Source organism: Silurus aristotelis (genome assembly GCF_946808225.1).
Source record: "Silurus aristotelis genome assembly, chromosome: 5".
In the NCBI taxonomy this organism is placed as follows: Eukaryota; Metazoa; Chordata; class Actinopteri; order Siluriformes; family Siluridae; genus Silurus; species Silurus aristotelis.
In genome coordinates, this window is record NC_139578.1 from 3,473,929 (window position 1) to 3,495,435 (window position 21,507).

Here is a 21,507-nt window from a genome sequence, read left to right on the forward strand (position 1 = left end):
AGGTGTCACAAAGTTTGAGGGAGTCCATTTCCCACCAGTCCTCATAACAAATGAGAGACAATTCGATGCTAAGTATAGGACGTTTTTGCGAGCAACAAATTAGCACAAATAATTGTAAAAATTATTGGGGTAGGGGTGGGATTTTCCTCACCGCACGCTCTTTGGGCCTCCACCGATGTTTCAGAGCTCGGTGAATATTTGTGCCCTCCGTCAGATACCTCACCATCTGTTTGATAGATAGAGGGCCTGAAAGAGAAACGTCAATTCAGCCTAGAAAAATAAACACTTAGGGAAATAATGCACCGAAACGAAATCAATCAAAGTGCGAAAAGAACTTTCACATTCACCTTTTGCTCGAAGCGAAAACAAAATGTATGACATTTAACATACGAGGGAAGGATTCGGTCAGGTTGGAAGCCTGCCTTCTGAAGCTCTAGGTGGAGATTATTATTAAAATGACTTCAAAGCCATAAAAAAAGAAAATAAAAATGGGATAAAAAATGCGGAGCGACGAATCACAAAACACCCAAACCATTCTTCAGCATCTATAATGATGTACAATAAAAGAATATTCATCCTAACATGCATGAGAGATTCCAGGATTCGAGTGCACAAATCTTTTGAGGCATTTTGAGGGAACGTGTCAAATGGTGTCACGTGAGCTTGATGTCGATATCATGCAGATCATGCAAATACGTATGTAGAATCTTTCTTTGACAGGATGTCAAGTAGTTCGTCTATGGTGCCTTGTAGTATGAGGGGTTTCAAATGATAGCACTCCCACAGCCAGATGGTAACGATGGGACATTTATTTAGAACAAATTTTTCACGCGACTCCTTTTGCCACGTGACGACGTTACAAGGAAATTCGTTCACAATTCCCAACAAATAGTATTATTCTATTCAATCTTTCTATTCAATTATCCTGTATGTAATTTATTGTATATCCTTGACTACTCTCAAAACTGTATATCATCTGTATATACACTGCGTATAACATAACATAACATAACATAACATAACATAACATAACATAACATAACATAACATAACACTCTTTACTGTGGCAAGGTAGCAATTATACATTTTTGCCTTAAAGATGACGTGTTAGAAGTAAGAAAAATGGGTGAACGTAAGGATTTGAGCGAGTTTGACAAATTGTGATGGGTAGACGTCTGGGTCGGAGCATCTTCAAAACTGCAGTAGTCAGTATCTATTAAAAGTGCTCTAAGAAAGGAACAGTGGTGAACCGGTGACAGGGTCATGGGCCGCCAAGGCTCATTGATGCACGTAGGGAAAGAAGGCTGGACCGTGTGGTCCGATTCAACAGACGAGCTCCTGTAGCTCAATCTGCTTAAGAAGTTCATGCTGTTGATGCTCGAGGGGTCAGAACTGTTTTAGCAGGAAAAGGGGGACCAACCATCCATTAATCCATCCAGCCATCTATCCATCCATCCATCCAGCCAGCCAGCCAGCCAGCCAGCCAGCCATCCATCCATCCATCCATTTATCTATCTATCTTTACCACCTTTTCTATTTTGATCCAAATAGAAGAAGACATGTTGGTGTAATTTGGCGAATTTTGCTACAGTCAAATGTTTTGTATGACGATTTGTTCATTCGATCTTCAGTGTCACAAAAATAACTCACACGCAGATGGAGTTGTTGAAAATGCGCGAGAGAGTCAAGTTGATGTGGCCAAGCATCTTGTCCATGTGGTCACTCGACTGTAGCCTGAAGACGTAGGTGGACTTTTCTGTCTCTATGACGACCTGAGAGAAAGACACACACAATGCCAGAAAGGGTTTGTTTGTACATGTACACTTTTCAGACCAAAGTATTGGGACTTCCCCATACTTTTACCACAAATCTGAAGGCACACAATGTATAGAATGTATTTGGATGAAGCATGACATTTTTCCCTTCGCTTCAACTAGCAGACCCAAAACTGTTCCAGCATGACAATGGCACAAAGCCAGCTCCATGAAGATATGCGTCACATGGGTGAAAGATCTTGAGTTAACTGATATAGAGCTCTGAATTCAAACCTATTTAACATTTCATTTTCATTTTGAACACCCCAGGCCTCCTAACCTTACCTACACCAGTACCTGACTTTACTAATACACTTGTGTCTGCTACGCAATCTGGTGGAACATCTTCCCAGAAGATTGGAGCAAATGGGGACTCGATGCTCAAACAGCTCAGGTGTCCACCAACTTTTTATTCACCCAGTGTATATAATACAAAATAAAATATGAGTAGATTCGATGTGCAGAATGGCCCATACCTGGTTCTCTGGATGAGGGATGATCGCACGGATCTCCAGGTAGTTAAACGTTTGCTCCACCTGAACGCACAATAAACACAAAAATTTAATACCCCCTGAACACGAAGGGCGTTAAATGTATAAATACACTACTGTACCTTAGTTGGTAATTTTGGAGCCATGAGGTAAAGCCGCCATGTAGCCAGGACCTGAAATATTTAATAATAAAAGCAGCAGTCAATTTGATTACTGTAACCTACAGTAACCTTGTAACATGGTAAAGTTCTACAAGACCAGGTGTTGCGATTTTGAGGATCCGGTGATTATTTCTCTTACTGAATATCCAATTGACTCAACAATGTTCATAGCAACCATTATACATTAATAGCAACATCTAACATGTTTGCAAAACTTGCTACTTCCTGTTACGTTTTAAGCTAGCGCATCTATAATGGTCCTTCCCTAAGCAGCTTCTCTCTTTTTTTTTTCCAGGAAGTTATCGAGGTAAAAATATGCAGCTTCAAATAGCGACCTTCAAGCGCAAAGTTCGTTTTACCATTACAAAGCTTGTGCACTCTTTCCTAAACGTATTTGGACCAGGCTTTGAGGATTGGAGGATTCACCAGTGCTCGATGCTCCGAAAGAGAGTTCCAATGTGATAGTAATGAAAGCCGCTAGAAGATAAATAGGGTTTGAAGCGAGTCTCTGAGAAAGTCAGTTAGATCGCCACATAAATTACAAATAGTCCATATTACCTTGTCAAAGCAGGGTGTCTATTAAATAAAAGGTTGGATTTAACTAGGCTTAATGAACATCCTGAACGCCAGCCAAAAAAAAAATGCTCATCCCGGGATTTATGCATGAGAGATGTACTACTGAAGCTGTATCAGCCAGACCTCCTTTTTTTTGTGTTTTTTGGTTTTTTTTTAATCATGTTTTGAGGTACCTCAAGTGTCAACTACGAGTTCTTACAAGTTTCTGATGATACTTTAAATTGGAGGAACCAAGTGAATTAAGTGAGCAGTAAAATATGTAAATCTACTGGTATAATAAGGCGGATTGGGCATTTTATTACTACAGAATGACTTCTCACGCTTTTCTATAGTTTAATAGTTTTAAAAAATCTGCTTCTTTTGATTTCAAAAACTTCAGGTTCTTACTATTTATTATATTAATATTTTTTCAAATGTGTTTTCATGTATAAGATATATTTAAGTAAGGCTAGAATTGCAGAACATTTTTGAATTTCTTCACAATCAAGTAACTTCTAGATTTTTGGGGGGATTTTCATCTTCCAAAAATTCTTACAGGTAGAAGTCAAAATTTGATACGATGTAGGAGTCTAAAATTATGGAGTGGTTTATGCCATCTAGCAAAAAAAATTAAATAAATAAAATAAAATAATTTAGTATGCTATATTTTCTTATACACTTTATGTATTATATTTGTTTTTGAAATATTTTATTAGTTTTTTTTTTTTAAGCATGTCATTAATTTGTAGTCATTCACACATTTGTTATTATAATTAAATTTTCTTTTTTTATTATTCCATTAGTTGTTTTTGGATTTCTTTATTGTTTAGGTGGATTGTACTTTTTTGTCTTCTTTTTTTAATTGTATATATTTTATTTTTGTCCAAAATAAATGATAAAAAAAAATCTACACCTACAATTATATTCCTACACCAGTCGTGCTTCTCAGCCAATGTCCAATTATCCCTACAACAATTATCGACTGTTCTTTAATCTGTCGCCATAGTTATAATGTCATGAGAAATCCGAAACGCCATCCGTTATCATAAATTATGTACGCGTCGTGGATTCCAAAATCAATTCCGTCTCTCTCTCCACCTGGAAGTCCTATTAAACAGGCACTGCAACACACAATATCAATAGACAATTAAACAATATCATCATACTTAAGGGGGAAAAATAACGAGTTCAGAACCAAAGCAGACAGATTTGTAGTTGCAATGTTTGAAATCTCAATGAAGAAAGGCAGGGTGTTAAGATGATACTGAGCCAAATCAGGTGAAGACTGACCCAGAAATTGGCAAAGGTACTGAAAATAGATTTATGCTGTAATTGTAACTTTGGACCATTAGGCAATGGCAGACGATTCGTTGCCTAGACTCAAGTTATGATTCTGAAGATGCCTTCCAAGATTTTGTCAGTGTAGCAAGTACTTTCTGAAAAACATAGGCTCGCATCCTATTTGGTGGCCTTCCTGTGAGAATTTCTCAGCCAAATTTGGTGTATGATGTATGCCAAATGTTGTGTTGTTTGGAAATCATTTGTAAGCAAATAGCAAGGGCAGGTGGTAGCGTAGTTGTTAAGGAATTGGACTTTGAAGCTAAAGGTCTTGAGTTAAAACCAAACTACCACTCCAGGGCTCCCTGAGCAAGACCCTTAACCCTATAACTGCTCAGTTGTATGAATGAGATAAATGTAAGACACTCTGGATTAGGGAGTCTGCCAAATGCTGTAAATGTAAAAATCTAGAAATTTCCCCACTGTGGGTCGAAGAAACGTTTATCTTATCTTATACAAATCAATGATGGTGGCAAATCAAAGTGGGCATCAAAGAGTGCTCAAATGATTGGACCACATATTCACATTTATGGCATTTGGCACATGCCCTTATGTAGAGGACTTGCAATTATCTTATTTATACAAGCAGTATAAATGAAGCCTTGCTCAAAGGGCCCAAGTGTGGGAGCTTGGTGGTGCTGGGATATGAGCTCATAATGTTCCGATCAGAAGTCCAACATGTTACCCATTGAGTTACACATTACCCCAATATGTTTCAAAAGTTATAAGCGCCCTTCCATAAACCGCAAATGTACCTAATTAAGCAGATACTCATACATCTCAAAACATGGGATTACAGCTGTAGTTTGGGGTTTTTAGATTCACCTTACAGGTTTTTTCAAACGGTAAACAAAAACCAGCAATAGCCAGCCTTAGTCAACCACTGGTCAGAAAATGAGCAAGATTTTGGATTTAAATGTATTTTTGCTGGAACTAATATTCATTGGTGTGTATCTGATCAGTAGCATGAGATCAAGATATCCTCATTAGTGAACAGTTTATAACCTTAATATACTGTACATAAACCACAAACATACTTCCACAAACGTCTAAAAATTACTTCTAAATGAATCCCAATTTTGACCACTGGTGGCACTAAAGCATTTGCAGGGTTTGGCCTATATTTAGTCGAAATGTTTCCCAGATCCACCCCTATCAGTGTGCCAAATTTCAGAGCTTTTTATCATTTGGTTTTATGGGCTGCCACAGACGAGCAAGAAAATTAATAGAGTGATTAAGCAACTTTGGTGCTTGGGCCCCCCCTGGATGGACTCCAGATCCACCATGGCCCTGACAGTGGTCAAGCACTTAAATGTTTGCAACTGTTTTATGGACATCAGTCCTTATTCATATTGGAATAAATTAGACAGGCAGCAAAGAATAGTTAGACATGGAGAATATATAGAATAAGGTGAAGAAAAGAATGGCTTTAGTTGCAACTCTATTGACTCAAAAATGGATCACCATACCAGCATCTAAACTTTTTCTTTCTCCACACAAACATCAGTCTACTTCCTTTTTATCTTCCCGTTCTAAAAGGACTACTTCTACTCATCTTTCGTTCGCAGCGTGACACTTTTCCTACACCTGATCCTCTTTTTTCCCTTCTCACCAAGCGCCCCTGACACACTTAGATCTTCACAGATCTAAGCAACAAAGTGAAAAATATTGCTTATGGCAGAAACTCTTCTGAAAAAATCTCTGAAATGTAGCTTTTTTTACAAGCCTCGATTTGAAACAATCAATGAAACTGTCTACTGTTAGCGCACTATAGGAAATTGTATTGATCTTTAATAATACACTATGTATGGTGTCTATGGACAAGTTTGTGGACACCTGACCATTCGGAAAAAAACTTATTTGAACATTCCAGTTCACATTCTGGGAAGATGTTCCTCTCGATTTTAAAGTGTGCTTGTGAGGATGTTTTTTGCAAAGTCAAGGGTGATGTAGTCTAGTGATGTAGCTGTGGTGAGGAGAGCTGGGGTGCATTAGCATTCCAATTCATCCCAAAGTTTATCATTAGGGTTGGGGTCAGAGCTCTATAGCAGGAGATCGTCTAAACCAGGGGGCTCCAATCTTTTCCAGAAAGGGCCAGTGTGGGTGCAGGTTTTCATTCCAACCAATCAATGGTCACACCTGATAGTCATTGAAAATAAAGATCATTAGATTTGAACAGGTTGAATTTGGTGTGGACTTGCTTGGTTGGAATAAAAACCTGCACCCACACTGCCCTTTCTGGAAAAGATTGGAGACCCCTGGTCTAAACCATGGCATTGTCATGCTGGAACAGGTGAAATTGTATGCTACGACACCTTATACAAAACCAGGTGTCCTTATTAGTGTTGGAAAGGGGCGGAAGGTTCCGGTAAACATTCCATCTGGGGAATTTGATTGGAAAGTATTTTTTGGGAAATGTATGGGAATTCATTAGAAAATTTGGCAAAATGTATAAAAAACTGTATCATATCCAAACAAATTTTGTCTGGTCATGATTAAAAAAAAATGACATTTTCGACTTTAATTGTTAGTATCATTTTGTTGCGCATTTGCTTACACACAGCACAAGGAGGAATTGAACACCACCGTTTGCGATATTTATTAAATTCAAGTAAATTCTCGGCAAGATGGACATTTGTTGACATTACTTTGCAAGAAATTATGGTTATGTTATAGACGAATGCACAGTGCATGTAGGGGGTGTGGCCTCAGTAGCACTGCAGTGAGTATGCTATGTGTGTGTTTTAACCAAGATTATCCTGCAAGATGTTTTTATCAACTACATATAAGTATCCCTTCCTGTGGGCTCACCACCTGCAGGAGGGACCGTAAGGGACGGTGCTGTGAGGATTGGGCAGCAGTCGAAGGTGGGGGCCTGCTTAGACTGCTGCCCCCACGACCCGAATTACGGATAAGCGGGAGAAAATTAATGAATGAATGAATGAATATAAGTATCCTCTTATAGGCTTAGCTGCAATTTTGTTCCCAGTCCCAAATTTCCAATTTATTCCCATTAATTCCTATGGAAATTGAAAAAAAATCTTGCTGGAACTTTGTCTATATTGAGGTTTTACTAGGTAAAGAATACTTATATAAACAAATAATTTACACCCTTAAAACCACTGACACTCGATGGCCTGGTAACAATGGCACCTGTCAAGAGGTGGAATATATTAAGCCACGAGTCAACAGTCAGTTCACAGCCTTACAAAATATTTCTCTAAACCGACATGACCTCTAAAAGTCCAACACAATCAAAATTCAGATTCGATCATCCATGCAGCCATGCCCAGACTTCTCACCTATCTTCTTTTATCTCTTCCTTTCTTCTCTGCCTTCCTCATTTCTCCCTGCCATTTTGTGTTCTGCTCTGTCATTTCCAGCTCCTCAAATCCTCCAACTAATGATTCAGTAATGGCTCCCCGGGGAGAGACGAAGCCGCAGGATGGAGACACTGCGAATCCGGATAATAAAGACTTCATCTTTTCGTTTTGTATTCTTTTTTTTCTTTTAACTTGTTTAGCCTGCTCATCTGCTCTTCATGGCATGATTGTGGTATGGAGAGGAGGGATGCGATGGAAGCATCACGGTAGCAAAAATTCAATTTATAAATGTATTATTCAAAATGGCAACACAATACTCGAGTTTCTGTATTTTAATTTACATTTTCCATTTCCGTAGGTGCAAAGTTTGGTGCGAACAGAAAATTCTAATATAATATTTCCATTTTCCGTTTCCAACAGTAATTTTTATTTGTAAATCACATACTAATTTGAACGCTTTCTAAGTTGCGAAAATACAGTTACAAACCATTAAACAACGAAGCGGCTAATTTATGGATTTTTCCGGGGTTTTTCCCGGTTTCACAAGCTTCAAGACAAAAGAACTGAGCCTCATAGCATTAGACCAATGAAATTGCCGAACGGGTATGAAAAAACGCACTTCACCTGTGTTCTGATCTGCACGGCATCGGGAGAAAAGCTTCACCAATGGTGATTTTAAACGCACAACGATGCCAAAAGAAAAACTCTCGAGAAAAATTGTTGTGAAAGGAAGGAGGAAGACAGTGAAGAATGACTTTCTTGGTAGGCTACTGTTTAGATACAAGCCGTTGTAACGTCATGGTCAAGGGATAGCTCGCACAGACAGGTTTCCAAAACTCGTGCTTTTTATTTTTCTTGGCAACAGCGTTACGGGTTAGTCAAAGAAACTTAGAAATGAGAATCAGAAAATAATAAGGACATATTCCTCAGCCTTGCACACATGCAGTAATACCGGAAAAATGCGGCGGCAGGCAATTCCCAAAATGCCGCTCTGCTCTCAAAGGAGCCACAACATATTTCACCCGTTACACTGTGTAACAGGCACTGTCTTTCGTTAAAGCCTTTGTAAAGTTCATTAGTTTCAGTGTAGACACCTGCAACTTAAAGACAGGTGCGGCTTAATAATGTTCAAAATAAAAATCTTTGTAAAATTCAGTGGGTGCGGCTTATATTTGGGTGCACTTAATAGTCCGGAAATTACGGTACTTCAGTAGAATACAGATACGTGAAAAAGCTACTTAAGTAGTCACATATACAGTATGTGTAACATTTCCAGGCAGAAATAGCAGCAAAATGATTTAATTGTTAACACGCCTCTGTTTTTATCATAACGGCGTGTAAAAATCTTTTAAAATGCGTTCTCAGCTAAAGGTAAAGCAAAAAGGTATGCACTGACGCTCACACTGAAGACGTCCAAAGAAAAAAAAAATTTTTTTCAAATAAAACCCTGGGACAAATGTCGTTAAGTTGATGTGGTTTCGAAAATCCATTGACCACGCCCAACCTACGTCACAACAAAATCTGTTCTGCGGCCTCTCCGAGAAGCTTCCTCGATGCTTTCACAGGGTGTTAAAGTCTCAGCACAGGAAGTCTCCTGAAAAACCCTGAACCTGTCAAGACTTGGACAGGTTCCAAAATAAAAAAAAATAAAAAATCTGCTGTAAGGATGACAAGAGAAAAACAGCTTGATGAAAACTGCCTGAGAAAAACCTCTGCGCCTAAACAGACGCATTAATTATTAATGCGTCTTGTTGGGCTTGAAGCGATTTACTACGGTAGATCTGTATACCGATGCATTAAACAAGGGCACAAAGAGCATAGAAGTTGAAATGTATGACAGATTGAAAATTCAGGAAGTTTCTGCGATTTGATATCAAGCAAAAGAGGATCGTTTTGCTTTTGAATCTGCTTCCTTTCCATCCGTTTTTAACCATGCTGTTGACCCAGGGGATTTTTACCTTGCCGCTGGCTCACTCATTAAGAAACCGACCATACGTCCGATTTCCATGCTTTTGATATTATTATTGTTTAAAGCACTACACAAATAAAAGTGAATTCGCCTACAGTGTTTGTCACGAGTTTGGAAACACCTTGCGTTTTATAGGTTTGCTTCTAAGCAAAATCCTAGGCAGGTAAATGGAATGAAAATTTGCATTGGCTACCATAAATATAAAAATGTACAGATTGAAAAATCTTTCCTTAGCATAAATAGAAGCTTTACACAATCTTGGCATCTGGAAATTTCATTTCTCTAAATATACATCTGAAATACTTAGCATTGTCCCTTGGGTAACTTGCTAAAGGTGTTTATTACTTTCTTTCCTTTTGATTAGGGTAAGACTGGAAACTTTCCATAGTGAATTCACAGGAATTAATGGGAATAAACTGGGAATGTACAAAATGCCAAGTTAGCCTATAACAAAAAACTTAGACGTTAGTTGAAGAAGAAATCTTGCAGTATAAACTGAGTTAAATTAACCAGATTTAATGCAGTTTCACCCCCTCCATGCAGTGTGTATTCCTCATTAGACACATCATTTGTCCATCTTCACGTAAATGACATAAATATTAAAAACTTGCTATTTGTGCTAAACTAGTAAGCTATTGTGCAACCAAATTATACTATCAATTAAAATCAAACTGATTTTTTTCAATTTGTACAAGTTTCCATGCTTGTCAGCTTAGAGACCCTTCTTGCGATCCAGTTCATCCCAGAGCAGTTCAATAGGATTTAGCTGCATTGACTGGGCAGGCGATTCCATGATAGAATGACACTCCAGCTGACATTCGTTGATTTATGTTGAAGTCGTTTCCAATGAATCGCAGTCCAGACAGAATTGCATTGAGTTCAATTATGGAATGGTAGCTATGTTGATTCAGTATTCCTTTCATTACATTACTTTCAATTCCATGTTTGGCTGTTGGGGTGAGGTAGTCTGCTAACATCTTCTCTCCTGTTCTTTGGTTTACACAAGTTCTTCTGATAGTGCCAGAAATGTCACATCTGGAGTTTTTTCATAGAAACAAAGGTGTCTCAAAAAACATAAAAGACGTTTGACAGGCTCTGGATATTCAAGATATCTGGATCTTGCTAAAACCTGAACAAAACACAATTTTGTGCTCCTGTCCTTCAAATAGGATTCTGAGGTCATTGAAAAAAGCCATTGAAAATGTATTGAAAGTTTAAAAGAGAAAGAGAAAGAGGCAGGCAGACAGACAGAGAGAAAGAGCAAGCAATAGATTACTCTGGTGATAGGGCTTAATGCCCCGTATCATGGGCAAAGAGCTTTCTGTATTGACCTGTAAATCACTGCGCCATGAGGAACTGCTGACTTCAAAGGAAGATCCGGAGACAGCGAGAAAGAAATAATGAATTAGAGGGGAGAGGGCCGATTTGGACAGAAGGGGCAAGTACTGAGCAGCAAGTGACACGAGTTCATTAGTGGACTTCACTTCAAAGATAGAATTCAAATGATGCCAAAAAAGCTCCCAAGAGACTGCGTGACCTAGACAACCCGAAATCTCTTGTCTCTTTTTTCTTTTCTCTTCCTATCTGCTTCAGTTCCAACTCGCAGGTTTCCATCCACCTGTTTCAATTCCAATTTAAATTTTGCATATGACAACTGCATACTTTTGTGTTTCATCTTGCTTTTAACTGTGGAGAAAATCCATCCATCCAATTTCTCAATGGAAACCAAATAGTGTATTTGTAGTCGGTTGGTCGCAGTCTTCATCAAATCTTTGGGGACACCTGCCTACAAATTGTTGCCATAATTGTGAATGCGCTCTATTGTATGTTGTAAAATTTACAATACCTTCACTGCAACTAAGAAATCCAAGCATGTTCCAACACAAATCAAGGTCCATGAAGACGTGGTTTGCAAAAGTTCAAGAGCAAGACCTCCACTGGCCTGCAAAAAAGCTGAGACTTCAACCCCAATGAACACCTCTGCGGAAGGATTGAAACACCTCACTTCGCAGGACTTCACTCTCTGACATCATTAACACTCTTTCTGCTGCTAGAAAATCCAAAGATTCTAAGAAAAGCCTTCCTAGAAAAGTGGTGGCTTTTATAATGACATTCTTTATAGTTTGTCAATGGATTCTGTCCTGTGAACACAAGTTGAGAAGATACATGCACATATTCACAGTACAATAGTAGCTAGTTCACATCATGCACTGTTTGTGAAATGTAGGAGGAAAACGGAGAACCTAGAGAAACCCCAAAGAGGCATTTAACCTTGGATTTTTTCCATGTTTTCACAATGTCTGCATGAGGTTCCTCTAGGTTCTCCTCTTTCTTTTGGCTTCTCCCGTTAGGGATCGCCACAGCGGATCATCCGCATGCTTGATTTGGCACATGTTTTTACGCTAGATGCCCTTCCTAACGCTACCCATTTATTCGGGCTTGGGACCAGCACTAAGAGTGGCTGGGGTTGGTTCCCTGACCGGGGATCGAACCCGGGCCGCAGCGGTGAGAGCGCCGCATCCTAACCACTAGACTACCAGGTTCTCCTCTACACCTCCAAAAATCGGATATTATTAATTGTTCCTAAGTGCGAATATGTACACAATAATGTCAAAAAGCTGGTAGCCACAAAGCCTACACATCTTCAGATAGTTTAAGTATGTCCAGGGTGCCCTGTGATGAACAGGAAATCCCAAACAATCTGTATTCCTGGATCTATTATTGGATAAAGACTTAGGGTAGGATGAAAAAAAATTGCATGAGCACCCCAACAATCAATATTTAGTGGAAAAAGGTTGCGAAAGATCTTGGGCTACTCCTCCATGCAAAATTTTTCCAGCTGCTTGATATTCTTTAGTTTGTGCACACCTCTTTAAATCAGACCACAAGATTTCAACAAGGCTAGAGTTCTAAGACGGATTGATTTTGTGGTGTGTATCGTTTTGCATGAATGTTATAGATATATAACTGAAAATGGGCATCGTTTTTGCTGCACACTGCAATAATGAGCAAAAACCTAAATCGAATCTAAGTCAAGGATTCCCTATAAGGTCATATTAAAGACCACCAGTGTCAAGCCTTTTGCATTCTACAGACTGTGAAATTTCAGCAACGTGTATCTAATAAACGTGGGTATGCAGATATGTAGACTGTACGGTGTTGACGTCTATTAAAACGTAGGCTATGACACAAGTTACAGAAGAATAAAACGTCAGTATGCACTACTAGCATAGAATAAGGAGGAGAATAAGGTGAACTTTATGGGGAAACAAAAAGGACTGCACTTGTATTGCTTGCTTCTCACCCGGGAGCTGCAATTCCTCTACTGTTTGTTTCCATGCTATATCTTTCTTGACAGGGTCATGGTAATAGCTAGAAGACATGTCATACAAGTAAGACCTCAGCTGCCAAAACTACTCAAGAATTTCATCCTTGCTGGAATCCGGTACACCAATATTCCTTTAGCTCTTGTTTGCCTACTTGGTAAGTACGTTTTAGCACCTTGTGTTGATCAATACCTCATTTTATGTGGCATTGTTATTAGCTAGTAAGAAGACGTTGGTTGTAGCAGCGAGGACACTGTGAGGCGCTCATCATGAATTTCTGACTGAAAATTTTCACAGGCTAACTTTGACTGTGACAGTGATCCTCCGTGACTTTTGAACCTCCCTCACAGTATGACATTAGACCATTGTTTACGAGGCCAAGACTAAAGATCTTTTTATATTGGTCATCTTTCGTCAGGGACAAGCTGAGAGGGGCAATGAGAGGGACAACCGAAGATGATAATGACAAATCCTAGGAATTCTAGGACTGATATAGAGCCAAGACCGGGTCTTGGGCTTTATTTGGCTGAGCCCATGTCAAAATTCAGAGTCAATCCTAAAGTCAAAGTCAATCCTAAAAGAAAACATGTAAATATTAAGACCAAAAAGCACCAAATACTTTTTTTGAGGCCAAGCCTTTACTTCTACTGCTGCTTTCAACGTTGTATTTGGGAAAAAAAATGAATTAAGACAATTAAGACAACGTATTTAGCAATATAGTCTTTTACAAATACCTTTAAGTCAAAAAAAATCTGGAATGGAAATGAGACATTATTCAAATCTAAGAGTGGACTCGAATCGCCTAACATCTGGATTTGTTATCCATGACTGAGCTTGTCTGATATCAATATTTAGTGGCACACAGCAATTCACCACGTCTATTTGTTCAGATCAAGGAACACCGACTTCATTACAGCAATGTGTTACTCCAATGAGGCTAATAGATTTAATGTCCACATGAGGATATTAGATCTGCCTTGTCAATTTAAAGCAAACTACAATGACCTGAATCAAAATGAGCCCAATAGTGAAATAAACAGACTGAGGGGGAGGATGCAGAATAAAAATGAAAGCCAAAAATCTCAGACTGGTCACAGCTGCCACTCAGCCTCTAAGATATGGATGGGGACAAGACACATACTCATCGAGGTGACAAGAAGCCCAGAGGGACACATCACATCACACTGCACCCACATAACCTTTCTGCCCCCGCATGCTTTTCTTCTTTCTCTTTCTGTCTCTTATACACTCTATGGGTCACAGCTGCTACATCAGATTTGTCTCAGTCGGAATGAACTTTTTTACCCCTGACCACTGCTTTCGTTCCGAAGCCGATCAGATCGAAAGGCTACCCCTACATTCAAACACAACTAAATACAGTACGTGCCTGACATATTTACAACCCTACCTATTTCTTCTAAAGACCAAACAACCTCGCCTGACTATCAGTACTACAATTTCCACCCACCAGCTTTAATGTAAATTTGTGCCGAAGGCAACGGGAATTCAAATACTAGAATTTTCAAGACAAAACCCTGAATTAACCGCCTTTATTTTAGTGCTTGATTTGCCAAACATTAAACTTCAATTGCTTCATTCAGAACAGGACACTACCCTACTTATTAGCATGCCAAATTATTATAACATGTTACATATTATTGGCAACAAATTTTCAGTTATTATTTATAGCCACTTGGTCAGGTTCCCTGGTGGTCTAGTGGTTAGGATGTGGTGCTCTCACCGCTGTGGCCCATGTTCGATCCCTGATCAGGGAACCAACCCCAGCCACTCTTAGTGCCGGTCCCAAGCCCGGATAAATGGGGAGGTTTACGTTAGGAAGGGCATCCAGCATAAAAACATGTGCCGAATCAAACGTGCGGGCGACCCCTAACGGGAGAAGCTGAAAGAAAGTTTATTTATAGCCACTTGGTCAAGTATCACCCCCTTTCCGAACTTTTCCACATTTGAAAGTGTTTCAACCTAAAACAAAAAACATTTACAGTACTGGGATTTAAAAATTTTATTTATACGATATAGACAAAATACTTTGGGTAAAGCAAAAAGCATGTTATGTTAGTTGCATAAGAATTCCTTATGGCATGAAATAGAACCACCACTGCCAACAATCAAGTCTGAATGAACTATCTGATTTGTTGTTGTCAAAATTGCTCACGTACTCTCATGACGAGGCTTTTTAACGAGGCTTTTTAACGTGTCTTGCCCTGTATTTAGCTTCATCTTTCTTCAGCTTAACCCTGACAAGTTTCCCAGCATGATATGACCACCACCATGCTTCACTGTGGGAAGTGTTCTCAAGTCTGCTAAAGTGGATCTTTGCGCCAGGGTCAAAAGGTTTTTCTTTACCTCATAAAACCAGACAAACATGCCTTTTGGAAGACTTTGAACAGAACTGCACATGGTCTTTTATAATATTGCTTCTTGTCAGCCCATTATTTCCCAGCAAAATCAGCAAAATCTGAGATTTTCTCATTAAATTAAAATTAATACTTCAAAATCGAGTTCATACATTAGCTCGGTTTTCTCATATGACTCAACTTATCCTTGTCAGATGGATCAACAAGAACTACCACCAATCAATAACCACAAGGCCAAGGTATTAGACCCCATATTTTGTAGTCTAGGTGAGTTAGGAACACTGCACATTTTAAATGTATGATACAATTCCTCAATCGTGCGTTTCGTTTTATTCCTGTTTTAAAATGCTTTTGGCTATAGGTAAAAACTTAAAGAAATAATGTCTTACCTTAGCCCACTCTCCCAATCTACATTTTTTACATACTTCTTAAATACATTTCTGCCAACGTTTTTCCATGTTAAATTGCACTAATTGAAATCCAAGGAATCCAGGATGGTTGCTTTTGCAACTTGATATAGATATAGATAGAGTATTATTTGATACAAGATATAGATATAACCTGATATAAGATATACTGTAGATATTAGCTATAGATTGACGTAAGTATAAGAAATGGTTCACCCTACCCCATGCTCCCCATGTACATTTTTATATTATTCAGCCTTCTGCCAACTTTCTGGCCGTTTCCTATGTTAAATTGCACTATTACAAAAAACGTGGAGGAATCTAGTGGACAATTTCTTCTAGACATTAGGTGTTTCTGACCAGTTTCACTACATAAGAGCTAGATGGCATTTGCAGATTTTTGGTAAGATAAACCTCTAGAACATGATAATTACCTTTGCTCGAATCTGCTGTGCAAATGTTTTGGGTAAGGAGATTGGGTAACCTATTTTTTTGGCTTTTTTCTATCATATTTTTAATTAGGGAAAGAACTGACTTATGGGACACCTCAGGCCTTGGCAAAAATTCTCTTCGCAGCAATTTTCTGGGGGCGACAAAGCAGGAAAAACAAGAATAAGTGGACTGTCACATCACGCTGCTGTAACAAGTGCACTATCTAATTGTTAGAAGATGGCAAAGTATGGGGTGGGACACCTGAGAAAAAGCAGAAAAGGCGGAATGGGATGAATAATATTTCTCCGATTTGTTCTGGGTCCACTCCATTGAGTCAACACCCAGTGTCTAGGAATATCCGATTGTTGTCTCCACATGGGGACCTTTTCACATAATAATTATGATAGTGTATGGTCCTCATAGGCATAGTAAAACAAGGGCATGTGTGTGTCCATGTGTGTGTCCAAGTCTTTCAGACCAAATATTTCCTGTGTGACCCAAGGCCCTGTGCCGACGTCTTCACTGCACACATCTCACACACAGATTTCCACTTGGAGACAAGGAGAAAGGGTGGCAGACAGGGTGGAAGTCCAACATCAAACAGATTGTGTGTATGTGTGTGTGCCATAAAATGCACAAAGCCAAAATGTCCTTTTGCATACAACAGCAGAAACACCTAATAACTAAGAATGTTATATGATAGAACACTGAGAGCAGGAAAGAAGAACTGCAAACGTGCATAAACCAGGGGTCCCCAAATGAGTGCCACATAATTTTAGCTTTCTTTAATGGGGGTCGTTCTTTAACAGAAAATTACATGGGCTTGGAGTGACTACCAGTATTATTGTGAAGATTTTATTATGATTTTAAATGTATTTCTAATGCCTCCTAATGCTACATTATTTTGTGAGGCTCCATTAACTTAGTTATGCATATGCATATGATCGGTTGGTGAATGTAACAAATAATTAGGCTACGTTATTAATTAGAGGTCGAACGATTTTACAGATATGGATAGCTAGGTTTGCTCGTACTTGCTGAAAACTGGGTAATTAACAGTTTTTAAAATGGATATTTTATAAAACAGTACTGCAATTTATTAAAAAAAGAACAGAATCATGAAAATGCTTAAGAAAACAAATACTAATATAGTTATTAATAAATGTAATTATATATTTAATACATTTAAAAGAATAAATGTAACGTAGCGCACTCCGTGCAGCGTGCAGTCTCTCATGTAAAAACAAACAGCACTTGGCATCAGTAATTCGCCCCTAGAGGCCACTCTCGTAATGACAGCAGACCGGAAACCGGAAAAACTATAAGTATATACTTATAAGTATTTTTTGCGGATAACCAATCTGTGCCTATACCTCTATTGAAAACTAAGGAAAATTTAATTTTATTATCAAATACAGATATGGTATGAGTATAAATATATATTTCCAAATGTGGGGGCAGACCTAATTCGGCCCCCGAGGGCCATACTTTGGGGACCCCTGGTATAGAGGAAGACAAGAGAGACAGAGTGAATGAGACAGGGATGAGACGGAGCTGATTGAAGGAGGAAAACTAGAGAAAAAGCATAGGGGTTTGGCGATATGGCGAAAGAAAAATGGACAGAATGAGAACAAGTAGATACATTGTGTATTCCTAGAAGAATGGCTTCAGAGTATGTGATATTGTATGTCCTGAGCGACTTTATGTTATGTTATACAACTGACTAAGGAGGTTAAGGGCCTTTGCTCTGGGGCTCAGCAGTGGCAGATTGGTGGTGCTGGGATTTGAACCCATGACCTTCCTATCAGAAGTCCAACATCTTCTCCACTGAGCTACTGCTTCCCATTTTTAATTCTGCCATCATATTTCTAACAAAATCCATGTTCTGGGCATTCAAAGATATCAATGATACAAATCATCCTTACCAATACCCTGTCTTCAGATTTCCCATTCTTGGTTTCGACTTTGATGGCTTGTGTAAACTTGACGGACGGCTTGTCGATCGCTCTCTTGATGCTTTCTGTAAACAAGACCAGACTTCTGTTACTAAGCAGGAAAACCTTTTTTTTTTTTTTTTTTTTAAATCTCTCTTTCAGAACATTCCTTTGTCCTAGAGACTGTTCGACATCCACAGAGACACACTCCCACACACTTCACACATCACGTGCAGGCTGAGATAGAAAAACCTGACTAAGGTGGGGGGGGGGTTTCGAAAGTGCTCGAGATCGGGTTGCAAATATATATCTTTAATAATTCGAATGGGGGAAAAAAAACAGTGTTGATTGAATTTGTGTCACAGTTAATATACGTTCCGAAGAAGAGAGACTATGGATTGAGGGGGAATAACTAGCACAAACAGAAAATTCGTTCCGAGTCAAGTTTTAAACAGAATCGCTAGCTAAACCTGGTCTTCCTTGTGGACAGCCAGGACATAGGCGAGACATCAAGATCTGGAATTTGGCATATTTTCCTATAGATTTAGGGACGATTGAATTAAGATTACCATGTGTAAGAGTTCTCGTGTTTCCTTCAACCACTTGAGAACATGCTAGGTGGTTTTTGTTTTGCACAAATATTGCATTTTTGTATAAACGACTCAATGAGACTACAGATTTTCATCCCTTTATTCCAGCCTCGAACCCAGTTCGTCCCTGGATCGATTCCAGACCCTCCTCCTACCCTGACCCTAAGACCAATAAAAAACAGCTTACTTGAGACGAACGAACGGCACCATATTGCATGAACAGAGGATAAGAGACAAATCATTTCCTAGTGGAGATTCATTATCACAGTCAGCTTGTCTGAGTGATTAAAGCTGAGAGGCCTCCACACTGGCACCACGCACTCCATGTGCCAAAGATATATGCCCTCTCTCAAGTGTGTGTCTGTGTGTGTGTGTGTGTGTGTGTGTGTGTGTGTGTGTGTGTGTGTGTGTGTGTGTGTGTGTGAGAGAGACTTACATGTTTGCATATGAGGTGTCTGGGAAATGCACAGCCTGGAGATCTCAGAGAATGACCTGCTTCCCCAGACATTAGATGCACACACACACACACACACACACACACACACACACACACACACACACACTCTGCATGCACAACTCCAATTCGAGACACTTCAAAGGAGTGCGCCATTTCGCCCGATCTCTTTCCCTCCCCTTGCTACCACTACAGACACACACTTAAAGGAAGACTGGCATGCACAAGCACACACACACACACACACACACACACACACACACACAAACACACACACACACTGATGAACCGACATTGCTGCTTTAGGATGTTTGGGTGGTGTTAGGCAGAAAGATCTAAATCGGTGGAACGTGTTTGATCTCGTTGCGCACACTTTTTATACACGTGCAATGCGGTTTGATACACAACATGATGTAATGCGCAGTTTAATGCACAAGTGCAATGCACAGTTTAATACACAACACAGTGCAATACACAGTTTAATACACAACACAGTGTAATGCACAGTTTAATGCATAACACAATTTAATGCAGTTTAATACACAATACAGGGTAATGCACAGTGTAATACACAACACAGCGTAATGCACAGTGTAATACACAACACAGCGTAATGCACAGTTTCATACACAACACTGTGTAATGCAGTTTAATACACAATACAGGGTAATGCACAGTTAAATACACAACACAGTGTAATGCACAGTGTAATACACAACAGAGTGTAATGCACAGTTAAATGCATAAACACAGTGTATTGCAGTTTAATGCACAACACAGTGTAATGCAGTTAAATACACAACACAATGCAATGCAGTTTAATACGCAACACAATGTAATGCATAGTTTAATTGCATTGCACACTTTCATCCCCCTAAAACAAACTACTTCACGAGCGTACAAATGAAGCTTCCCAAAGTCGGTTAAGTTGCAGAAGGGGACCGGGCACGATTCTAATTCACCGCCCTGATACGCAATAACCTGAGATCTAAAAATAAGTGCATGATTTTTATTTATTTATTTATTTATTTATTCACTTGTGCATTGCGTTGCAATGCATTGCGTTGCCTCCGGCGCGCGCACGTGCGGAATAATTACCTGTCATCTCGCGGCTCACGTTAAGGAAGCTCGCCGGTGCGCTGTCCTTCGCGGCCATCGTCGCGCGCGTGCTGATGCGCCGGAGGTCCCGCGCGCGTCTCCTCGTCCTTGGGCTAACGAGCGGCTGCGTCCTCAGTGCGTCCCGAATGCCTGCGATCATATCTCATCATATTATATCAAAGGCAAGAGGAAGCGGATATGCAGAGACTGAGAGAGAGAGAGAGAGAGAGAGAGAGAGAGAGAGAGAGAGAGAGAGAGAGAGAGAGAAGGGGGGGAAAGTAGAGAGGAGTCGACTCACTTTTTCAAGTCGACTCTTCAGAGTCGAATAGCGAGTCGAATCCGTGCCTGCTTTCATTTGATCACAAAACTATACATTATATCCAACAAAGAGTCATAAATATACACCCATAATACACGATTTAATATAATTTTATACAGAAAGCTCAAATATAATACAAGTTTTCATTTTCCTGAGTGCTGAGTCAAACGAATCCGAATCTGAGTCACGCGAGTCATTTGAACAAAATCGAATCCTGATGCCCTTAACCCATTTTTAGTTTATAATTTAGTTGATTGATTGATTTTTTTTATCAGTTTTTAGTTACTTTTATTTAATTATACTGTTTCACACACACACTGCACACAAGCTGAAATCATCACGTTTACTCGAACATGAGAATAGTAAAAAGAAAAGTCATCAATAAAAACAAAAGTTATTAAATGTTTTATTTAGATAAGTATAATAAACTTTTGGGGCTGAAAACCTTCAATATGTTTAATTGGTATTTTCCACTTATTTAAAAAAAGTAATAGTAGTTTCAAAGAGAAAAATATATCACAATAATGTGTGATTTTATTCCGATTATTAGACTTTGGACACAAAATATAAAAAAAAAAAAAGCACCACAAAGGAAATGTAATACTACAGATTGTTAAGGAGATGTTAAGCTGGGGCTGATTTCTTTCCAGCCCAGGCTGTAGATTCAATGAGTTAACGTATTAGCTACAATTGTGTGAAGGGTCTAAACAAAAGAAAATGCGTGTTAGATACGATTCTGTCTTCACTATTATAATATTTATACCGTTGCCATAACAAATCCTTGTCGCTTTGATAAGTCAAACTGCAGCTAGAAAAAGTTGTTCGTAAGAACGCTACAAATAGGTGGATAAGGTGATGAGATCTTTCAAAAACAAATGGTGGCAATGATGCCTTGCACTTCCAGATATGGTAGGTTTATAG

General features: G+C 39.1%; 1 protein-coding gene and 1 long non-coding RNA gene across 6 annotated transcripts in view; one reads left to right on the plus strand and one right to left on the minus strand.

Annotated features, from left to right (window-relative positions):
• The window catches only part of carmil3 (capping protein regulator and myosin 1 linker 3), a 58,167-nt gene extending 37,677 nt beyond the window's left edge, over positions 1-20,490 (minus strand). For 3 of the 5 annotated variants that reach the window (XR_014533671.1, XM_083541625.1, XM_083541626.1), the window contains exons 1-6: positions 20,268-20,489; positions 18,117-18,211; positions 2,428-2,478; positions 2,291-2,350; positions 1,651-1,772; positions 152-246 (exon numbers count right to left, since the gene is read on the minus strand). Coding sequence is in view for 3 of the 5 variants with exons in the window: in XM_083541625.1 (XP_083397751.1) it covers positions 152-246; positions 1,651-1,772; positions 2,291-2,350; positions 2,428-2,478; positions 18,117-18,211; positions 20,268-20,427 (583 nt within the window). In the remaining 2 variants the exon portion in view is untranslated. Of the gene's footprint in view, positions 1-151; positions 247-1,650; positions 1,773-2,290; positions 2,351-2,427; positions 2,479-2,605; positions 2,768-18,116; positions 18,212-20,267 lie in introns of those variants that run through there. The other 2 variants (XR_014533672.1, XM_083541627.1) reach the window with 2 other exon arrangements.
• Positions 3,859-7,710, plus strand: LOC310726420. The gene is made up of 3 exons (XR_014533755.1): positions 3,859-6,652; positions 6,703-6,760; positions 7,312-7,710. It is a non-coding gene; the product is annotated as an uncharacterized lncRNA (long non-coding RNA).
• Positions 20,491-21,507: the final 1,017 nt, after the last annotated feature.